Source organism: Protopterus annectens, chromosome 17.part0 (assembly GCF_019279795.1).
Source record: "Protopterus annectens isolate FY-2018-M chromosome 17.part0, PAN1.0, whole genome shotgun sequence".
NCBI lineage: Eukaryota > Metazoa > Chordata > Ceratodontiformes > Protopteridae > Protopterus > Protopterus annectens.
Window position 1 is genome coordinate 69,911,920 of NC_056751.1, and position 22,497 is coordinate 69,934,416.

The 22,497-nt window shown below is 37.6% G+C and overlaps 1 protein-coding gene across 1 annotated transcript in view; it reads left to right on the plus strand.

Annotated features, from left to right (window-relative positions):
* DNAH6 (dynein axonemal heavy chain 6) overlaps positions 1–22,497 on the plus strand; it is a 5,071,261-nt gene that overhangs the window by 4,844,797 nt on the left and 203,967 nt on the right. Inside the window, exons 73-74 of the mRNA XM_044059309.1 lie at positions 2,275–2,402; positions 21,695–21,880. Of these exons, the coding sequence (XP_043915244.1) occupies positions 2,275–2,402; positions 21,695–21,880 (314 nt within the window). The remainder of the gene's footprint in view (positions 1–2,274; positions 2,403–21,694; positions 21,881–22,497) is intronic.

Here is a 22,497-nt window from a genome sequence, read left to right on the forward strand (position 1 = left end):
CAAGATGTACCCCTTTTTATGCCAATATGGTGTTAAACACCTGGGAAACGAATTTTATTCTTGACAGTATTTATAAAGACTGCTGGTGTTTATACAAACGTTACCTAGACAATATAGTCATATTATGGAAAGATACTAAAGAAAGGCTAGATGAATGTATACATTACATCAATAACACTACCCATTTTTCAAAATTTACTCATGAAACTGGTTTTTAAGAAAGAAATTATTTAGATGTGACATTAATTAAAAATGACAACTATTTTAAGTCAAAAGTATTCAGAAAGAAAACCTTTTCAAACTGCTATTTGCACTTTACTAGTGGACACCCGATTCACCAGAAAAGAAGTATTGTGAAAGGTCAATTTGTTAGAATTTCGAGAATGACCTCTGACGATTTAGATTTTGTTGAAGAAAGTGAGTTTCTGGTTCAAATGTTCTTGGAAAAGGGTTACCCTTTAGAATTTATCATGAAAATTAAAGATGAAGTTATTAGAGGAAGATAAAGTAGATTTCAACCTATTTTGGGTAAAAAAGTTAACATTTTTAAGAATAATGATAATATTACTACGGTAGAGGCCACTGGTAGCCCTAAGAATACTGTTAAGCATTACAAGAGGGCTTTATTACATATTTTAGTGGAGACGCTGTTATTATTCAAAAAGATTTTGAAAAAGAATGGGATAAATTTATTAGGATAAGTGATCTTAGTTTAAAAGAAAACATTCCCCTCAAGACTATCTTCAGAAGAGGACGTAATATTAAAGATTGGCTTTTGCCATATCAAAATGAGAAAAAGAGAACAACGAAGCCTAACGGCACCTTTCCATGTAAAATGTGTGCCCAATGTCCCTTGATGGTTGATACTCGAAGTGTTTTTATTGAAGCTAGGGGAAAAGAAATTATAAGCAAGACCCACAGTACCTGTGAATCTGCAGGAGTGGTATATATTGCTATATGCAAGGTGTGTTCCAGTTTTTACATTGGTAAAACTGAGAGGAAGATTAGAAGAAGAATATATGAACACATCAATGATATAAAAAAATAGGAAAATTACCAATGCATTATATAAACACACAAACACCTGCCCCCTAGCAAAATACACTTTTTTTATTATAGAAGAAGTTCAGAAAGATGAGAGGGGTGGTTTATGGGAAACCAAGATTGAATATCGGGAACTTTACTGGCAGATTATTCTTGAAGCCAACAAGTCCCCAGGTTTAAACGACAATGTTTCTCTTGTACCGGTTTTAAAGATGAGGGCTGCTAGACTTTAATTAGTCACTACCATAATTATAGGTTGTCTACTGATTCTTATATATATTTTATACAGTTTTATACTAGAGGTTTTTATATTTTGTATTTGATGATATTTTATTTATTTATTCATGATAATTTTAAGGTATTATTTCTTGATTTTATTTACAGACTTTCTTTTTTGTCTCCTAATCATTTGTACATTTTGATTTTAATGTAATACATAGATTTATTAGAATGCACATTTTGGTCATATGTATTTAGTACATGTAGATTTAGTGTTTCTTCATGTCATTTCCATGTTTGGCCACTTGATGGGAGTGTTGCAATTGTTTTCATCACTGAGTTGTTTGAATTCCTTATACCTGCTGTAATCTATTACATTTTACACATATTTTATATCTAACATTTTATATCTAACATTCTATACAATAGATCAGGATTCATTAAATACTTGTGGAAATATTCTTGTCTATTACACTCTAATCTTAGTGTTTGTATTATGAAAAAGTTATTTAAGGACATATGCATATTTTAGATTATTATATATTTTGGATTATATATTCATGAGATGTATTCCTATTGGAGTGTTTAAATTTGTGCCATTATATATATAGGTGGTTATAGTATGTCTTCTTTTGTCTGATGAAGTCTGATGTAATAGACGAAAAACGTGTGGTGTTAACGTTTCACGTTTTGTGTGTGGTTCTCTCAATAAACTTGGATTTGTACCTGCAGCTGTCCGGTGCTTTGCTTCTCCTCAAAACAGTGCTTTTTTGGTTGTTTACTTGTTGGAATGAAATACAGTTACATATTAAGATGTATTTTGTTATTAGCTGCTCTATCTTATGTATAGTTCAATGCAATAATGTTATTTGTCTATGAAACGGTTTCATTCAAGCTAGCCAAATTACTTTAAAGGAAATCTGTATATGTAATAGTATTTTTTTTGAAAATAAGACGATGGAAAGTAATTTGCTACACTTCAATTTGCATTTTGACTTGTTTTCTTTCCAGATAAACTAGAACTGGATGGGGCCTCTGAAACTCTGTTTGATAAAGATTCGATGGGACGCTTGAATTCACTGACTACTGTATTGGGACAAGAAGTGGATAGATTTAATAATCTTTTGAAAGTACTGAAGGTAAGTATTGTGCTTGTTTATTATAGTAAATGCAGTGTATACTCTGGTGTCATCTTTCTCCATGTCTAATCACGAGACTGAGCAAGAGAAGTGCACTGACCTCTTTCGACCATCTGTTCCTTTTTTTTCCTTTATCCTTGCTCTCTGATAAGTTCCAATGATTTTTGCAAAACTTGCATAATTTGGGACTAATGGAAACTCATGTGTGTATTCCATTCTCAGCATCTTGATGCTTTTTAAAAAAATTTGCAGAATGTCAAAAATTATAGTCACATGAAATACTCTTGATGATACTGAAATTTTTGTATCAAGACAAGCATTGTCATGATCTAGTCATAGAGTATGCAAATAACGTAACATTCACTTTTTATTATGTTTTCATCAGCCTCTTGTCTTCCTTAAAGTATTTATGTATGTTGTATTACAGGCATCCTTCTTATATTTCTTGTCTCCCTTCTGCAATAGAACTTTCCTAAAAATAAATGTGTCATAGCTTTGGTCTTTAACTCACTGTTTATAAATTTATTTCAAGGGTATTTTATGGGATATTTATACAGAACACAGTTAATTGCTCTTGAGGGAGAAAATTCTGCAGCATCTAGTTAATGGTACTTAATACCTGTTATTCTGGAGTCCATTATGAGCCATTGAAAAATGAAACCCCCAACATTCGTAATCCCAAAACTCTAATGCCCAGAAAATACCTACTGAAAAAAAAGTGTGTTATTTTGCAGGAGGCAAGCCCCCCACATCCACAAACTTATAAACATCAATGCTATGGTCACACCAATTCAAAGAAGGTGGAATTTACCTGAAGGAGGGCATCACTGTCACTGAAATGTGCCAACAGTGATCTTATATGGGGCTAATCAGAACCTTGGAGAACCTCAGGCAATTAATGCTCAAGAAATTAAAACTTCATCTGCCAGTAGGGTAGTGAACATTCTGATCATTCTGCACTTGCTTAAAAGTTTCATGCACATGTAAATTGAAGTACTATATGTCATGTTGTGCTTCAGAGTAAGACATAATAAATACATTATAGTTGACAGCTACAAACAGAATAATTTATCTTTTTTCTGTTATCTGCTTTTATCCTATCCAGGGTTGCAGAGGCACCAAAACCTTTCCCAGCAAGCAGTAGGTGTGAAGCAGAAAGCCATCCCTGGATGACATGCTAGTTTACTGAGGGATCCTTCCACACACACACACACACACACACACACACACACACACACACACACACACACACACACACACACACACACACACACACACACACACACACACACACACACACACACACACACACACACACACACACACACACACATTTAGGGCAGTTTAATGGATCCCCAGTTTAACGTTTGCATATCTTGAGGATGTGGGGAATTGATGGAGACCTTGTCAAAAACTTTCATGGATTATGGGACAATCTGATATGTGATGATTATATATTTTACTGATTGTAGGCGTTCTCTAGTATAGCAACCTTTCAGTTATTGTATGTTCATATTGAAACTTTACACTTTACACTTTTCTCTTTTGGATAAAACTGCCCTATTTTGTAACTGAAACTTTTTTCCCTGGGCCCCTGTCAAAAATATACATGTACCCCCATAAGTATTATTATTATTATTATAGCTATGACAGGAAGGGATGTGTATAAGGATGATGTCCTTAACTACTGTAGATCACAAAGAAAACTTCAGTCAAAGATTGTATAAGTTACGTTTCATAAGTGCAAGTGATGTCTGATGAAAAATAAGGGAAGAAGTAGCCTATGAGGTGGCAATGGGAATCATTGTCAGATACTGGGATTGAAAGGCCAAATAAATACATTGTACTGCTAAGGTGTACATAACCTAAAACACAGAGTAAAGTACTAAATGAAGTACTGCTGAGAATTTATGTTTACTTACATAACTGTATTTTTCTTACTAAACTGGTTAAATCATCTAGTCTAACTTCATTGGCTGATAAATGTGATTCAGATGTGGCTTTGTTTTTATTACAATGCTTGAGTCCAAGTGGTTAACATAAAGGTTAAAGAATGGATACAATAAAATACATAAAGCATAAAATATTTCAAGTTAACTGATGCTGTGTGTGTGATGTGGGGACTCTGGCTAAAGTATAGCAACAAAGAGCAGTAAGGATTTATCAGTCAAATCCAACTGCCACTAATAATACATGTCATGCTATGAATATAATGTCCTGACTTGCACTCATAACAACTCAAAATATCTAGGTTAATCTAAAACAAAGGATAAGATGAACTCCACCAGATAATTCAAATGATCAAATCTAAGGAAAGTCTCAAACATCCCACTGCACCTGGACAAAGGCTGAAGTTCTTCTGCTCCTGAGGAATGACAGTGAACACTGATATTTGATGGAAAATCCCCAGCAGTCCCTCTCCAACACAACGACGGGGTCCTAATGGCATCAAAACATTGCATCAATTACCTGAAAAGGCATCTCAAAAAAAGTATCATGAATTTGACCTATTGACCAACATCTATAATGTTTCACCCCATACCAAGTCTAGGAATAAATTATGATACTTTTGTTAGGGAATTGATTAGGGCCTCTGATATTAGGGTAAATAGAGGACTTTTGTCATTATGTCTTTGAAGTTTTCCTCAGTAGTACATATGTTTTTGGCATTGACACCTTGGAAGCTGTTGTCTATATATTCAGTCCTGATGTTGGCATCTGATTTATTGTCATCAACTGGAGCTGTGACCCCAGGGCTGCAGTCCTCAGCAATAACAATTCATTGACAATATTTGCAGACATAATGCTGTTTGCATTGACCAGCATGTTAAGCTTATTTACTGGAGGTAAATTGCTGGAGCCAAGGTGCTGCAGCTTTCCTGTGTTAAAATTTGTTTTTGCTCATTTAACAACACTAAATGACATTCTTATAATATCTGAGAAAGTTTTCACCCTCTCATCTGATGAACTATGCATTTTTAAGTCATCCACAATATCTGTTAAGTAAATGGCTTAAAGGGTTAAGGGCAAGACAAAACAGCAGCTGTGCCTCAGAATCACCCTGGAATATCCCCCTTTGGATATTGATCCTGGGATAATAATTTGCCCTTTGTCGTGGTTTAACTGCAAAGTGGTTTCCCACTGTTTCATGGTCACTATTATGTAATTGATCAATGTAGGGTATATCTTGTACATCTGTAAGCATTCTTTTATCCATGAATGTGGGATGCTCTTGTATGTTTTTTTTGTAATCTATTCATGACAAGCTTAGATTTTTCCCCTTTTTATAATTGTCTATTATGGATTTATTTAGCAATAAATGATCCTTTGTTCCATATGACTTTCTTTTGTTATCACTTTATTCTATTACCATAATTCATTTTTTTCTAAATGACTATAAACTCTGTCTGCATCAGTTCCAGTATACAGTTTGTATATTGTCGTATAGCAAGTTATTGGACTATAGTTTTTAGGATGGCTAACAAGTTCACTCTTAAGGAGGCATATGTCTTTTCCTGTTGTTAGGCAGGTTGGTGTCCATTTGGGATGCGCATATAAGTAATTCTTACTCAGGACTAAATCTTTAGATAAAGATGTTAATAATTTTAGCCAAAATTTAGGTGCTGTGTCTGAGCCTGGGGTATTCCAGTTAAGAGCTTTTCTTAATTTTGTTTCAATTTCTCTGTCTGTTACTTCATTCCATTTCAGATCCTCTGCATTAGAACTCCTTACTTTTTTCTTTTAAATTTTCTATCCATTCAACATCTTTGTTATATTCCACACGGTCTTTATAAGCATTTCCCCAAAAATGTGTCTATTTCTCCTTTTTTTGATGGTGTTTCTATTTGTTTTGCTTTGTCTCACCGTTTTCTATAAAACTTTTTTTTACTACATTTATCTAAGTATTTTTGAAAATCTGTTCCCTCTTCTACATTCTTCTAATAGTGATACTTCTTGACTTAATTGCTTTATAGTTTTCTCTATTTGATACTTCCATGGTGGCATTTTATTTCTACCCTTCCTTTCCCTTTTGGTAAGACATTATCTGTTATTACTTTAGCTGCAGAGTAATATATCCTATTCATTTATGTTATATCACAAGAACTTATCTTAATAGTTCTAATTACTGTGTTCATTTGTTTTACCAAATTTCTAACATTTTGGGTCTTGGTTACTTTCTGTACTCTGTTTCTTTCACCAATCTTAATATGTCTATCTGTCTGCATTAAATCAAGAAGCTCTTCCCCTAGATCAGTTTCCAGCCTGAGAGCACCTTCTTTGCGTTGCATTTTTAGTGGGTATTCTATAAAAAATTCCAGAACATTGTCCTGTGACATATCCTCTTCAGATGCACTCTGCTTCCTCTGCTGCTCTTTCATATGGGAACTCATTGGCCCATCACTCCATAATATTCCCTGTGTCAGAATTGCCACTGTTTTCTGTTCCTTCCCTTGCTGTGCAACTTCAGCTGACCTTTTGCACTGGTTTCCTACAGAAGTCTGCAAAGCATTACCGTGTGGCAAGTCTTCAGATGCCTCTTGCTCCACGTTTCTCCATAATCTGGAGACTCATTGTTCCATCATACTGTGATATTACCTGTGTTGCATTTTCTACACTAAATCCTTCACTTTGCAGATTATTCATAACTTCAGTTTCTATCTCTTTAACTCACTCACTGATCGTGTTTTCTACTTCCCCCCTTGTTTTCTCTTTTGCTTTGTGAAATATTCCCTGTCCATATGCCTTTGCCTGTGTTTTTCTTTAAATATCATTGGAGCTGCTTTTTTGTATTGATTGGGTTGGCTTTCTCTTTTGTACAAATATTACTCCATACCATATCTCTTTTTCTTTCCCATGTCCATACCTCTTCTTCACATACCTCCTTCTCCACTTTCTGCTCCTTAATCTAAGGACTTATTTTCCATCTTGCAACATTGCCTGTACTACACTGAATCCTTCACTTTGCAAAGAATCCATTACTTCAGTTTGTATTTGTTTAATTTCTCCTGTACTAATCCTCTTTACTACATCTCCCATTTGTTTTCTTATTTTTGTGTTGTGATATCTTCTGTATCTGGGTGCCTTTGCCTGTATTTCTCTTGAAATATCTTTGGAGCTGCTTTATTGTATTGATTAGTTTTACTTTCTTCTTTATATAAATATTTCACCATATCAAATCTCTTTTTCTTTCCCATGTCTGTGTTTCTTTTATATACCTTTCAAAAGGTTCCAGCAACAGCTGGCTGATGAGATGCAACAGTCATTGGACAGGTTTCCAGAAGAACTTCTGAAACAGAAGCGACATTCTGAGTAACTGTCTGCTTTGTATTAAACCTTACCAAGATACCAGCTTACAGCTCTGCTGATTGTTCAGCCTAAGACGCAGGCAATAACATCACTGTTTGTCAATATGCCTGGCACCAGCTAACTGATTATGCCAAAAATACAAAGATGCACATTTTTAAATTCACTGTTCCAAGGCACTTAATTGTTTGCATTTGACATGAAAAGACAAATGGACAATATGGAACTGGAAGGTAAAACCATCGTTGTTGGTGTGAAATTTTAAGACACAATTCATCTTCTGAAAGATACTATGGAACTCATGTCATATTTGATTTACAGCAACAAACTCGGAGTTTTGGAATGAACCACAGTTTTTATGGTAACTTTCAGAATGGTTGTCCACCTAGAGGAAGGGATAATTGCAGCAAAAGGAGAGCAAAAGGGGAGCCATGGTCCTCCTGCTAGGGAGTGGGGGTGTAGCAGCTGCAGCAGCAGAATTCCTGAGGATTTGCTGAACTCTCCCAGTATGGAGGTAATCAGCATTTTGTTTGCCACCCCCCCTCCACGTTTGTTTGCATAGCTGACATTCATACAGGATAGGTAGATACACACAGTAGTATCCAGAGGGTATTTAGTCCTATTCCATACCCCTCTAGTGCTTCATTCCTTTACCTTTAGTAAATGTGCCACTCCATCAGAAAAATGCAGCAGAGAAAGAGATAATGAGCTTAAGACAAAAAAGATATATCCAATAAGTTGCCTAAGACCAGAAGTGGGTTAAGATGTTACTTCTGGTTCTTTTCGTTATCAAAGAAAATAAAATATATGAGGCTCAACCTTCTTTTAAGTGGCCTAAAATCCTTTATACCAGAAAAAAACATTTAGATGTTGATGGTGCTGTCCACCCTTCCATGTCTATGAAAAGGAGATTGCTTGCACTGGTAAGTATGAACCAATCATTTTCAGTTCATGAATCTTAACACTGAGACACACCACAGTCCTCAGAGTGTTCAGCAAATGCATGTCTGTAGTTGCAGCAAGCCAAAATTTTCAGGGGGAGAGTGATTCCTTATTTGGATGAGTGTTTTGTTTCTGCTTCCTCACTGAACAGGTTCGTCTCTGCCTTGGAATCCCTGATCATTGTATGTCAATCTTTAGGAAACACAGTGAACACTGCAAAGTCTCAGCGGGAATAAACTCAACTCTTCAAATTCATAGGCTATACTTTCATTCAAAGCTTGCTTACCTTTGAAGAAAATCCAACCCCTTCAGAAACTGGTCTCTCAATTTAATTAGTAACAATTCATCACTGACCATCTTTACCCTAGAACATTAATGTCAGTGACAATTCCTGTACCATTCTTTGCCAAATTTTGTAGTAAAATATTTCAGTGAACCATAAGAATGCCATACTTGTAGGTCTTGTATCTAGTGTTATGACACATAAAATATCCAAAACCTGCAAGACTGATCAGTGATAGTGGATGCATATGCCAGTCCATTTCAGACCCCATAGTGGCTGTCACCACAGATGGCTCTGCACTGTGGGAGCATTGTCAAGAGTAAACTATCCAAGATGCCTTGTCACATTTGGAAGCCAGATTGCACATCAGTTTTCTGGAGAAGAAGACAATCTTTCCCACACTCCTAGCTTTCCAGGACTCCCTACGCCCCAGTTTAATAGTTGTCAGTAAAGACAGCATTTCAATAGTCTGACATATCAATGAGTAAAGGTGAACCCACTGTTACCTCTTGTGTTGAGAAGCAGTGAGAGTATGTGTATGGGCTGAGTCAACCAACTGCTTTATGACAGTCATCAACAGTCCATGGAAAGCTAAATTATTAGTAGACATGCTCAGCCAAAGCCTGATACCACATGAGTGGTCTCTCAGCTTGCTGGCAGCATGAACATTGTTCTGTTGCTGGGGGAAGCCTAGCTAAAAGCAGCACATCCTCAAGAAATACCATGTATAAAAGTGCCTTCTCCCTAATTCCTCCACTAGAGAAATGCCCAGAGATGTTGTAATCCATAAATGGCCTTCTGGAGTCCTTTACACTTCTTCTTTATTCCTGTATTTGTGAGATTTATACAGAAAGCTGAACACTACAAGTACAGTGTCAATCTCATAGACCCACTTTAACCTTAAAGTCTGGTTCCCCTTGCTAATGCATTAACTGCTGAAGAAACCTTTCCAAATGAAGCCCTTGAGGACATTGCTTTCTCATCCCTCAGGCAAGCCCCATCCTGATCTTCACTCTTAAATCTAACTGCATCTAGATCTTCCCTCTTAAATTTAACTGCTTGTTTTTTCTTGTTCATTAATGGTCAGAGATCCAGTCTATCCATCCAGAGTAGCTCAGATTTTCACACCTACATAGAAGCACAGCTCCAGAAAAAAATTATAAGAGTAAATTAACTTCTTTCTCTGTTTGGGCCTGGTGCAAGGAGCTACATTCTTCTGCTCTCCTTCCTGTACTGTCAATCTTAGAGTAAGCATCTATTGTTGCTAATTTGTGTCAAGTTCTAGAAGTTCCATTGTCTGTGATAAACTCTGAATTTTATTTTGAATTCTCCTATGCCTCCTGGCACTTCTAATCTTATTTTGTGTGTGTGTGTGTGTGTGTGTGTGTGTGTGTGTGTGTGTGTGTGTGTGTGTGTGTGTGTGTGTGTGTGTGTGTGTGAGTGTGACAAAGCCTTATGGTATTTTCCTCCCTTACTTTTGACTAACACTCCTAATATTCATTAGGAGTCCAACTAAATTGTCACTTAGATTATTTAGTTTTCCACTGCGTGTTTCCATAATTTTAGAAAAAACATTTTAGTAATTGATGGCTTTCTCTTCCTTCTTTGGTATATTTGGATTCACTTCTCTGTGTCTGTTATTTGAATTCTTGGGAAAATGTTGACTTATTGCAAGTTTAATACTTCTACTGTAAAGAATTTTACCTAAGCACCAGCTGAACTAAGATAAAAAATAACCTTCCTATGAGCTTTATAACCACTTTAAAACTGACATTGTTTAGTCCCCAAAGGGCTGCCCTTTGACTATTTTTACTACCTTTTATAAAAGCTTGCATCTCCAAATGAATTTTTAAGAAATGTTAATGAGATGATTATTTGTAATGTACCATTTGATATCACTTCTGTCCTGAAAGGCAAAGGAGCAGATGTGACTTGAATCCATCTACAACCCCTTTTTCTCATTTTGCATATGGAGTCAGGGTGTCACTTCAACAGTGACAAACAACTAGTGCCAAGATTTATACTGCCAGGTGGCTAGCCCTGCCACAGTAGTTCTTCCACACCACACACTTGCATGCACATTCATACCCATGGCCAATTTAGTGCGTCCAGTCCACCTACTGCATGTCTTTGGAATGTGGGAGGAAACTGGAACACTTGGAGGAAACCCACACAGACATGGAGGATATGCAGACTCCACACAGAAGGCATCCCAGCCGAGAATCAAACCAGGGAGCTTGTGAGGTGACAACACTATCCTCTGCACCACTGTATCACCAATATGCAACTTGAATCTTTGTTAGAGAAATACATTTTGTGGTACATTATGGAAAGAATAAAAATAACATAAATGATCTATTCAAACCTAAAAATCACAGCATTATATATTTATATTTTGAGAGATTTGAAATCTGTTACTCTGAAAAGAACTCGTGGCTACACTTTTATTATAAAACAATAACAAAGCACATCTAAGATCCTAGAATTCAATCCAGAGCCTGAAGAGATGTAAGATTTTCACCTCCAGCACAAGTTAAAAAAAGAAGCAGTAAATGGTTAAAACAATAAAATCTCCAAAAATTCTGTCAGTACTAGAATCTGACAAAGTAATCCATGGAATTGTTTACCTCCAGATACACTCTTTTGCTTTACTCCAGAGTAACTGCATAGTATTAATTTTCTGTAGCTACTGAAATATGTAAACAACTTAAAGAAAACAATAAACAGCAATGATCGAGTAAAACAGCCAGATGAGTGCTTCCGCCTTTTGAGTAAAAACAAAATGAAAACTCCAGCAAAGCTAGAACTTCCCATAAGTGACCTCCCAAACCTCTTGTATCAGAGACACATAGGATATATGCAAATTATCCTTATGAACATCAGGTGTTTCAGCTAATCCAATAAGTGACCTCCCAAACCTCTTGTATCAGAGGCACATAGGATATATGCAAATAATCCTTATGAACATCTGGTGTTTCAGCTGAAACATGTGATGTTCATAAGGATCATTTGCATATATCCTATGTGCCTCTGATACACGAGGTTTGGGAGGTCACTTAATGGAAGTTCTAGCTTTGCTGGAGTTTTCATTTTGATTTTACTGATTGGTTTTTCATTGATCTTCTCACTCATTGTTTTAGCCTTTTGAGTAAAGGATTTTTAAGCTCTAAAACAAGTTTATTTTAGATATCTGTGTAATAGTCTGAAAAACAAACACATTGTATCTGCAAGGTGAAAAACAAATACTTTGTATCTGCAAATTGGAGGAAGATCTCCCAGAGGGTGTGAGGTAGACTATGGAGAAAAAATGGCCAATTACTTCTTGAGTCTGTCCTTGTCTATAAAGTTTCAGCTACTACTACTAAAACACTCTTTAAAAATGCAAAACATTTATCTTGAAGAAAATAGCTCCATGGATTACTTTGGAGAAGCCCCGCCCACTTTAGTAACAGGTGTTAACCCTGACCTTGTTCTTTCCATAACACTATCAGTATTCAGACAAATTTGCACTGAATATGTGGTAGGGTTAAGGGTAGTACATTGGAAAAGGAAATATATTTTCTTTCACGGTTTAGTGTTGTTTGTTAGTATAATGAACAATAAACGTGTTTTTGCAGATTTTTTGTGTCGATCATTTAACATGTCAGCCATTCATTATATAATTTTATATACATACGTGTATGTTTGTATATGTGTATGTGTGTGTGTATACATATATATATATATATATATATATATATATATATATATATATATATAGATGGGTATACTTCATATAACCAAAATTTCATTTGACTGAAATTCATTTGACTGAGACCAAAACACTGAAAGTTCAAAAGACTGAAAACTCATTTGACTAAAACTCATAACACTGACACATTAAAGTAAAAGGTATATGCCCTTTTCCCCACTGTAGTGTGATCCTGGAGTTAGTATATATATATATATATATATATATATATATATATATATGTATATATATATATATATATATATATATATATATATATATATATGTATATATATAGATGGGGGCACAGCACTAGTTTAGGTAAATATTGTTTTCTGCAAAGAGTTATTCATTGCAGTTATAAATATCCATGTGTATGGTTTGAAATGTATAAAGTATGTGGGGGCTTCTCCCCCCACCCCCTAACTATATATACTAACTCCAGGATCACACAACAGTGGGGAAAAGGGCATATACCTTTTACTTTAATGTGTCAGTGTTATGCGTTTCAGTCAAATGAGTTTTCAGTCTTTTGAACTTTCAGTGTTTTGGTCTCAGTCAGATGAATTTCAGTCAAATGAAATTTAGGTCATATGAAGTAGACCCACACATATATATATATATATATATATATATATATATATATATATATATACAAAAGTTGATTTTTCTCTCTGATGCAGTAACCTGGGAATTATATCCTCCAAAGATACAGCAGTAGGACAACATCCTAAATCTTTCATCCCCTCCCACATTGTCATTCTGGCTACTTATAGGGTAAGACATTTTTGGAGGGAACTATATAAGCAGCCAGAATGGCTAAAAATCTTCAGGATGTTCTTGCCCTAAACCAGAAATGTGGAAATTATCTTGAAGTTAACTAAAATATAAATAACAAAATTGAACTATCTATCCCACTACAGCTATATACAACAAAAAAGGGATGGTAGGTACATATGGCTACTGCACCAGTGAAGAATTCCAGCATCTACTCCTATGGTAAGTTCAACTTACATTACTATATTATGTTCACCATTCTCTCTGCTGCAGTAGCCTGTGGGTAGACTGCCATGACTTATCCTATATGGGAGAAGAAAGGAGAAGGATCCATGTTCCCCAGGAGAAATATCCTAGCAAAGCCTTCTCTGGACCTGAAAAAGAGAAATCCAGTTTGTGTGCTTTGTAATTGTATGAATACAGGGAGTCAAACCCTCAAACCCTTTCCAGTATGCCATCGTAGAAGTTGAGGCTCTTGTAGAATGTGCTTTAACACTGTTTAGTTTGTGTCCTTTTTTGTATGCACTGTTTGTTTCTTAGGGTAGTTCAGTAGGTAGTTTCTGGTGGGGGTTGACTTTGCTTTCATGTGAGCCAGCCTATCTTAGGTGTTTAGCTATTAGCCAACACTCCTGTTTTATCTGATAGCCTGAGGTGTATTCTCTGTGTGGTACTTCTGCAAAGACTTACATTTCTCTGACTCTGCGCAGAGCTGATAAAGCAGAGTTTATTTCCTGGCTGTGTTGGATTCTACAACCATCTGATATATAAGCCGATAAGTATACTTTTTTTGCACTTGTTTTGTACCATACAGCATTTATATATTTGCTTTGTTGTTTGTATCCTTTTTTTTGTCTGCACTGGTTGTTTTTTCCGCCCTACCGCCCAAGTGTTATTGTACTAAAACTTTGTGGCTTTGGAATTCCCCACCCCTGCTGTTAATTTGATTTTGGACACTCCTGCTTGTCCCATCTCATTTTTAGGTAGGAGTACCCCCTTGCTTCTTTGATCTTGAACTCTCCTCCCTGTCCTTTCTCATCAGCTCAGTGTACCGAGTACCACAAGACCATTTTGGAAGGCCCTTAGTTCCTTATTCTTGTACTATTTTTTGTTTCCGCTCTCTCCACTTAAAAAAAAAAGAAAAAAATTTTTTTACACTTTCTTCAGCTGCTTTTTACTGTGATTGCATTCTTTCTACTTTATTACCTTATTTTTGCTGTGTGCTCTTAAGTGTTCAAGTACTTTTATTCTGCTGCATTTATTGCTGCTTGTTAGTAGCCTGATTAAATGTATCTGTTATTCTGGCATCTTAGTTTTGGTTTTAGCACTTGTGCTTCAGGCCAGTTTCTTTACATTTAACAAGGTTATTGTGATCTACACTCTTGTGGACAAACCCTTATCAAAACCCTCTCTCCATAAGACTGCCCAAGCATTCAGAACACTATGTCTGGGCAGTTCCCATCATTTTCTCCTGCCAGCCTGGTCGACATGGGCATACTGTGGCAGTGTAGCAACTGCCTCATGTTTACTGACAGCCCTCTTCTTCTAGCACATAATTCTTTTACATGCAAGAAATGCATGTACATCAGTAACCTGAAGTCCATGCTCTCTCACGCCACAGTCAGTAACCCTGACAATTAGCAAATTGCCAGCAGAAACACCATACCACACACATCACATAGCCAAGCACAACACACACACACACACACACACACACACACACACACACACACACACACACACACACACACACACACACACACACACACACCTATGCAGAGGTCTTCAATAAAAACTTACTTAAACAGCAGAGACTTCTAAAACACACTCACAAACTCTCCACACACAACACCAAACACATCTCACACAGCACACACCAGTGTCTCATAAACAGTCCTTAGGGCAAAACAATAAACCATCACAGCCCTCAAGACATAACAATAAACCAAACATGCTAGTCATTGGTGACTCAATTTTTAGACAAACCAATGTCCCCCTCACCAGGGTCCACAAGGAGAAAGTCACGATCAGTTGTCTGTCTGGTGCCAGAATCCGATACATCACGGATGCACGTAAGTCTTTCCACAGCAATTACAAGTACATGTTTGTCATTGTCCATGTTGGTGTGAATGATTTGAGATATACCTCTCTGGACTATATAAAGAGAGACATGATTGAGCTCTCAGAGTATGTGTCCCAGGCAGGTATGACCCTAGCCGTAAGCAGCATCTTACCTTCACCAAGAATGATACCACAACACCATCAAAAAATAATTTACTTCAACAATTGGCTTAGTTTCTGGTGTCATTCCAAGGGGATCCGGTATCTGTCTGCGTGGGATGACATGGTCGACTGTCCTCGATGCTTTGCCAGAGATGGCCTCCACCTGTCACTACTGGGTTTCCGGATCCTAGCCAGGGCTCTCACCTCCCCTATTGTGCTTTTTTTAGGCAATGTCCCAAAGACAAGTCTTCCAACATAAAAGATCTGTCAAAAGGCAAATTGAAGGTCATGCAGCTTAATGCTAGGAGCCTTAACCTGAAAATGCACTGTCCTTGCACTGGAAGATGCCACTGTCTGTGTGGTCAAACTTTGTTCAGAGCTGCGGAGAGCACCCCTGCCTTACCAGGCTGTATGTTATTCCACACATTCCGTCCCCAAAATGAGGTCAGGAAGACTAAAGGTGATGGAGTCTCTATATTCATTAAGGACAGGCACACCTCCAGACTGGTTTGTCAGCATGATGCACTAGAACTACTCCAGGTGCAACTGACAGTGGGAAAGACACCCATCCAAGTTATAGCCAGCTATAGTCCTCCCTCCATGATTTAGGACACCCATTCCTCTTACCTGGATCTACTTGACTCCATTAAGGTACACTGTAACACCCTGATCCTTGGTGACTTCAAATACCCCACCCTAGACTGGGTGAACTATTCCTGTAGTAGTGCACTCACTCAACAATTCCTTGACTTCATCATTTCTAACACGCTAGACCAGCTCATCTCATCCCCACAAGGGGAGATAACATTCTGGACTTGGTTCTCACCAACATGGGAGACTGCTACACTACTCCATAGTAAGTTCTTCCCTGGTGAAATCAGATCATCGGACTGTCTCATTCGAAGTTTCTGTCCCTCCCAAACCTCCCCAACCATAATCAAGCCTAAAATCTTCTAACAAGCTGACTACAACCTCCTAAGGGAGTGTATCTGTAGCTTCACACCACTGTCCCCCCCAGAGGATGCAGACATCTCTGCTGAACAGTATGCCAATGCAGTATACAAGCACCTATACATGGACTCTTCCATACCCAGCAGAACTAAAACCTGCTCCTCAAGGAAACACAAATCTGTTTGGTGGACATCCTCTATTAACAGGCTTTACAACAAAAGGAAGAAATTGCTGTCCAAGGGTAAAAAGGAACATATTCCAAATTGTAAAAACTCCTTCCTTAGCCTCAACAAGCAAATTAGATCACTAATGAAAGCCTCCAAAGCCAATTATGAATCAAAACTAGCCTCCGAAATGAAGGGAAACCACAAAGACTTCTTCATTTACATCAGGAACCTCCATGGCAAAGCCCAGGTTTGTTCCAAATTAGTACTTAACAGTATTAATTACACCGATCATGTTGACTTAGCCAACCTGCTAGCAGATAGGTTCAGTGCAATTTCCCCCCACCCTGTCCCCCCAAAAGGCCCTTTTGACATCCTTGATACTTGTCCTGCACCTCACATCTCTGTAGATCAAGTACTAAAGGCCCTATCCAAAGCAAAAACATAGCTTCCATGGGACCTTATAGTATCCCAGGCTGGTATTCTACACCATCTCCAGCAAGAATTGGCTTTGCCATTGAGCACCCTATTCAACCACAGCCTAAGTACAGGCTTCATTCCAGCAGAGTGAAGAACTGCCATTGTCATCCCCTTGCACAAAGGTGGTGCCATTACTGACCCTGGAAACTATCTCCCCATTAGCTTGACAAGTTTAATCTGTAAAGCCATGGAGCGTATTATTATGGATCTCATAAACAAGGACATAGGCAATCTCTAAGCACTTGACCACACCCAGTTTGGATATGTCAAGGGCAGATCTTGCCAGTTGAACCTGGATGACTTCTTTGAGACTGTCACCAAGGCCCTGGATGAGGGAAAGTCAGTACATACAGCTTACCTTGCTTTGGCCATGGCTTTTGACACAATCCTTAACTCAGGCATCATCGAAAAGCTAACACAACTTGGCTTAAATCCCTATCTCATCAGGTGGGTGGCCAACTGTCTCACTAAAAGGGCCCTCAAAATTGAAATAGGTGCCTCCACCTCCAATAGCAGACTTGTCACTAGTGGAGTTCCCCAGGGATCTGTCCTGGGACCCCTACTGTTTGGCATCTACTTCTCAGAGGTCCAGGCAAAGACAAAAGGCCTGTGGCTGACCAAGTTTGAGGATGACTGTAAGTTGGGTGCTGTCATTGACTCCCCAGATGATGATGTTAACATACTGTAAGAGGGTCTCACAACAACTAATGACTGATGCCAATGGCATGGCCTCAGGCTAAATGCAAAAAAATGTATCATCATACCATTCAGCAAAAAGACGGCCCCTACTGATTACCACATAAATGGCAACCCCCTAAGCACACAATCTGTGGTGAGAGACCTGGGCACTCAGGTTGATAACTACTTCATATTCGACCATGATATAGCGGCAGTGGTCAGAAAAGCCTTTTACTTGGTTCATCTTATAAGTAAAGGGATTGCTTCCAGAAAAAGGAGGTTATTACCTCTCCATACTCCTCCCTCATTAGACCAATAATTGAGTATAGCAACACATATGTACCTCTCCAAACATCTGTACCAACTGGAAAAGCCACTGAAATACCTCATAAAGAGAATCCATGGCCTCCAACACTTGTCCTATAAGGACAGGCCCAAATGGGTGGGAGGATGGCATAATGGTTAAGGTGTTTGATTCTCACATGGGATAATTGGCCCACAATGGTAACCTAAAACCTAAACCTATAACCTATAAAATCACCATCACTCTATTCGGTATCATACAGATTGCTCAGGGGTGATCTGTGTCTCGCCTACAAGGCAATCTCGGACCCTGCCCTATTAGAGATGCTCCATATCCATAAGTCTAACTCCTCACACATTACCCACTCGAAAGGCCTTAATCTGTTATGCGACATCAACAAAATCTACTGGAGAGACAGGTTTGTCTCCCAGAGGCTGCCCCATCTCTGGAATACATTTCCCATACATGTCAAACAGAGCACTTCGCTGACTCTCGTCAAGCGCAACCTTGATAAGTGGATGGGAAACCACAAATTTGTCCCAGGGATTTCACCTGTGTCCCTCATTGACAAGGATGACAGGTGCTGACTGAGGTTTATTTTGGGGATAAACTCTTGGCTAGGCTTGTAAGAGCCCCAGTGCCATTAGCCTAGTAACCTCCTATGATCCTATGAAATTAATTTGCCATGATGAAAATAACAAAACACAATAGTGGAAGACAGCCACCTGGAACTAGTCTGTTTAGACACTTATTGACCTTTCTTAGTCCCAGCATAGGAAATAAATAGCTGGTTAGTTTTCCTGAAGGACTTAGTTCTGTCAAGATAGTACCTGAGTTGCCTATGCTCATCCAGAGTGTTTAAAATCTTTTCTGCCTTGTTTTGGGGCTCTGAATAGAAAACAGGGAGATTGATGGTCTGATTCAACATGAACTGAGTTGCCTATGCTCATCCAGAGTGTTTAGAATCTTTTCTGCCTTGTTTTGGGGCTCTGAATAGAAAACAGGGAGATTGATGGTCTGATTCAACATGAACTTTGAAACTACCTTGGGCATGAAAGAGGGATTTGCGTGTAGAGTGACCCTGCCTTTGTGAAATTCCAGACAAGATTCTCCCACCACCAGAGCATGCAATTCAGATACCTAACTTACACGTCTGACTAATAAGAGCAGTTTTCTAAATGATTATCTTTATGTCAGCCAGACAGACAGGTTCAAAAGGTGACATACTCAATTAATCCAGCAAAAAAACTGAGACCTCAAAAGGAGAAATCTGTCTACGAGGAGGTCTCAGATGTAGACCTCTTTTTTTTTAGAAACTGTTTTACTATAAACAGAGAGAAAAGAGGGGGATCCATGGGAAGATGTGTTGAAATGGCTGCAAGATGAACCTTTACAGCAGAATAAGTGAGGCCAGAGGATAGTAGCTCTCATAAATATTTGAGCAGCAGTGGTACAAAATGCCTGATAGGTCCTTAGTCATTGGCTAGACACCAACTAGAAAATCTCTTCCACTCCCGAATATATGATTTGCTAGTAGCAGTCTTTGTTGCATCCTTCAGTACCTGCTACACATCATGAAAGGTACCTAAAAGGTATCAGAATTGAATCATCCAGGCAGTTAGTTGAAGTTGTTTAATGTCAGAATGTATCAAATTCCCCTTTATTGTGTGAATAGATCCAGTCTGTGAGGAAACTTGTGGTAATTGCCCCTGGCCATTTCCATGCAAAGAGAGAACCAATTTTGTCTGGGCTAGAAGGGAGTCACCACAGTGATTTCTTGAGAGTCTTCCTGAGTCTTTACAGTTGCAGTGGATATCATTGGATATGGTGAAAATGCATATAGAAGCATCCCTTACCAAGGGATATGAATGAGTGTGTGTGTGTGTGTGTGTGTGTGTGTGTGTGTGTGTGTGTGTGTGTGTGTGTGTGTGTGTGTGTGTGTGTGTGTGTGGCATGTGTCCAGAATGGATTCCCTTCAGAAGATGGAAGTTTCAAAACTTCAAACTTCAAAAGGCATATACCGGTATGCAAATCTTTGTAGGGATCTAGAAGATTGAAGTTTTGAAACTTTGAAAATTCTGAATGGAGATCGCTGCACAGCGCAGAATAGCATATTTACCATTTTCCTCACTGTAGTGTGATCTCATAGTTGGTATATTTATTTAGCAAGAGGTTTGGGGGGGTGCAGGTGGACTTGCCTCTTGCAAAAATGTAAATAAAATGTTTTTATTTTTTGTTTTATTTAGTTTTCGATGTTTCAAAACTTCGATCTTCTAGTCTCGACCTTTTGAAGTTGGAAGTTTTGAAACTTCGAGCTTTAGAAGTAGATCTGTCCAGAATACATAGCTAATTAGGTGCTAGTACATCAAAAGTATATACACACTTAGTCTCAGTAAACAGATGTTCTGGACATGTGCTGCATTTTCTAGCCTGAGCAAAAGTCATATCATGACCACTCCTAATGGAAACCAAGTGTAATACAACAATCTAGAATGTCACTGGGAAATAATGAATGACTGTATATAGCTATATCTGAGAGCTGTTAACCAAACTTTTAGGTAATTGTGTTTATGTACTCAGATACAAAATTTGCTTATGAACTCACTTCCTCCCTTCAGGATTTCAGTGCATCTCAGTACTGAGATTAACCCCAGGAAGTCATTGATCTTGTTGGCAGCAACTTGCTGCAAGGCTTGTGCTGCAGTCATTCTATACTCTTCCTTAATCCTCTAAGAGAAGGAATGTTAATTATTCTGTGGTTGTAACTCTCAGAGCTACTGCAAGTTCACTAACAGGATGGAGATGTATGTTTTGTTCTTTCTTGTCCTTTTTGTGGAAAGGCCCTAAAGCTTAGCCACAGGAGCTATGGAAAATGGTCTGTTCTCTTCACTTTTTATTACACTTCTAACCTTCCATACTGCCCTGACTACACATTGTATAGGTTAATTGCTGCAGTGGCTTTGTCTAGTTGAAGAACTGAATTAAGACATACATTGTGGAAAGGTATATGCCATGGTCTCTAGAGTGTAATTAAAAAAACGTAAAAAAATAAATCTAAAAAAAAATATTTACAACATTGCATACTATTGGTAAGCTTGCTTATGGTCATGATTTGACTGGGTACTGACACATTATGTGTGTGTTTATGCTCCAGTTTTTTAAACCTAAATATTGAACATGCTCTAAGTTACAATAATTAATTAATCTTATTTTGGTAAATTTCAGAATACTGATGGGTGCCCAAGATTCTATTAATGTGTATGCATTGATGGTATAGTCTATTGTAAATGTACTACCTTAATGAGAGACTTTAATTTATTTGAGTTTATTGATGCTTTTTCATGCTGTTGCTTTGCATAGTAGTTGCGCTAAAATGTTTTGTTTATTGTTATTTTCCTGGCATTAAGAAATACTACTTAAGAAAAGCATTAAAGTTTTGAATAAAATTATGTTTTGTAGGCCTCCCTGAGTACATTAAAAAAGGCTATTGCTGGATTTGTGGTTATGTCAGAAGAGATGGAAAAGGTATATAACAGCTTTCTGGACAACCAAGTGCCAACACTGTGGGCCAATGCAGCATACCCATCTCTAAAACCTTTAGGAGGATGGGTAAAAGATCTTGCTCTAAGGACAGCATTTATAGATGTAAGTACTGCGTAGTGAGGAGTGCAGTTCAGAATAAGGTAGTTATGTTTTAATAATTGTAGGAAAACATGTTTTATATACATATATATATATATATATATATATATATATATATATATATATATATATATATATATATATATATATAAATGTAACAAGATGAAATGTACATGTATGCCTACTTTGTTTGTAAAGAGTTGAAAAATGGATCACTTGTGTTATTTGTTTGGAATTCACCTCAATGGTTGAGTGAAATTATTCTCACACAGTGCATCCATTTGAGGTATGGTATATCATATGTCATGTCGGCTGTTCATCTACCAGTGAAACAAAAGTATCCTTTTTTAGAACCATGGTACTGTTCTGATGCTAAACGTTGCAGCTTCACCCATAATTTTTTTTGTTTATTGCTTTTTGTGTGAACATTGCATTATCCTAATATGCAGCAATTCACATAGCAGACACTTTACTTTTAAGAAGAGCAAGTAGGATAAAGCATTAAATGGCAATTTACAGAAGAACTGATTATTTCAAAATGACATATAGTTGTATGAACACCTCTGTGGGGATCAGAGGATCCTGTGCTCATACAGGTAAATAAATATATAATCCAGTAA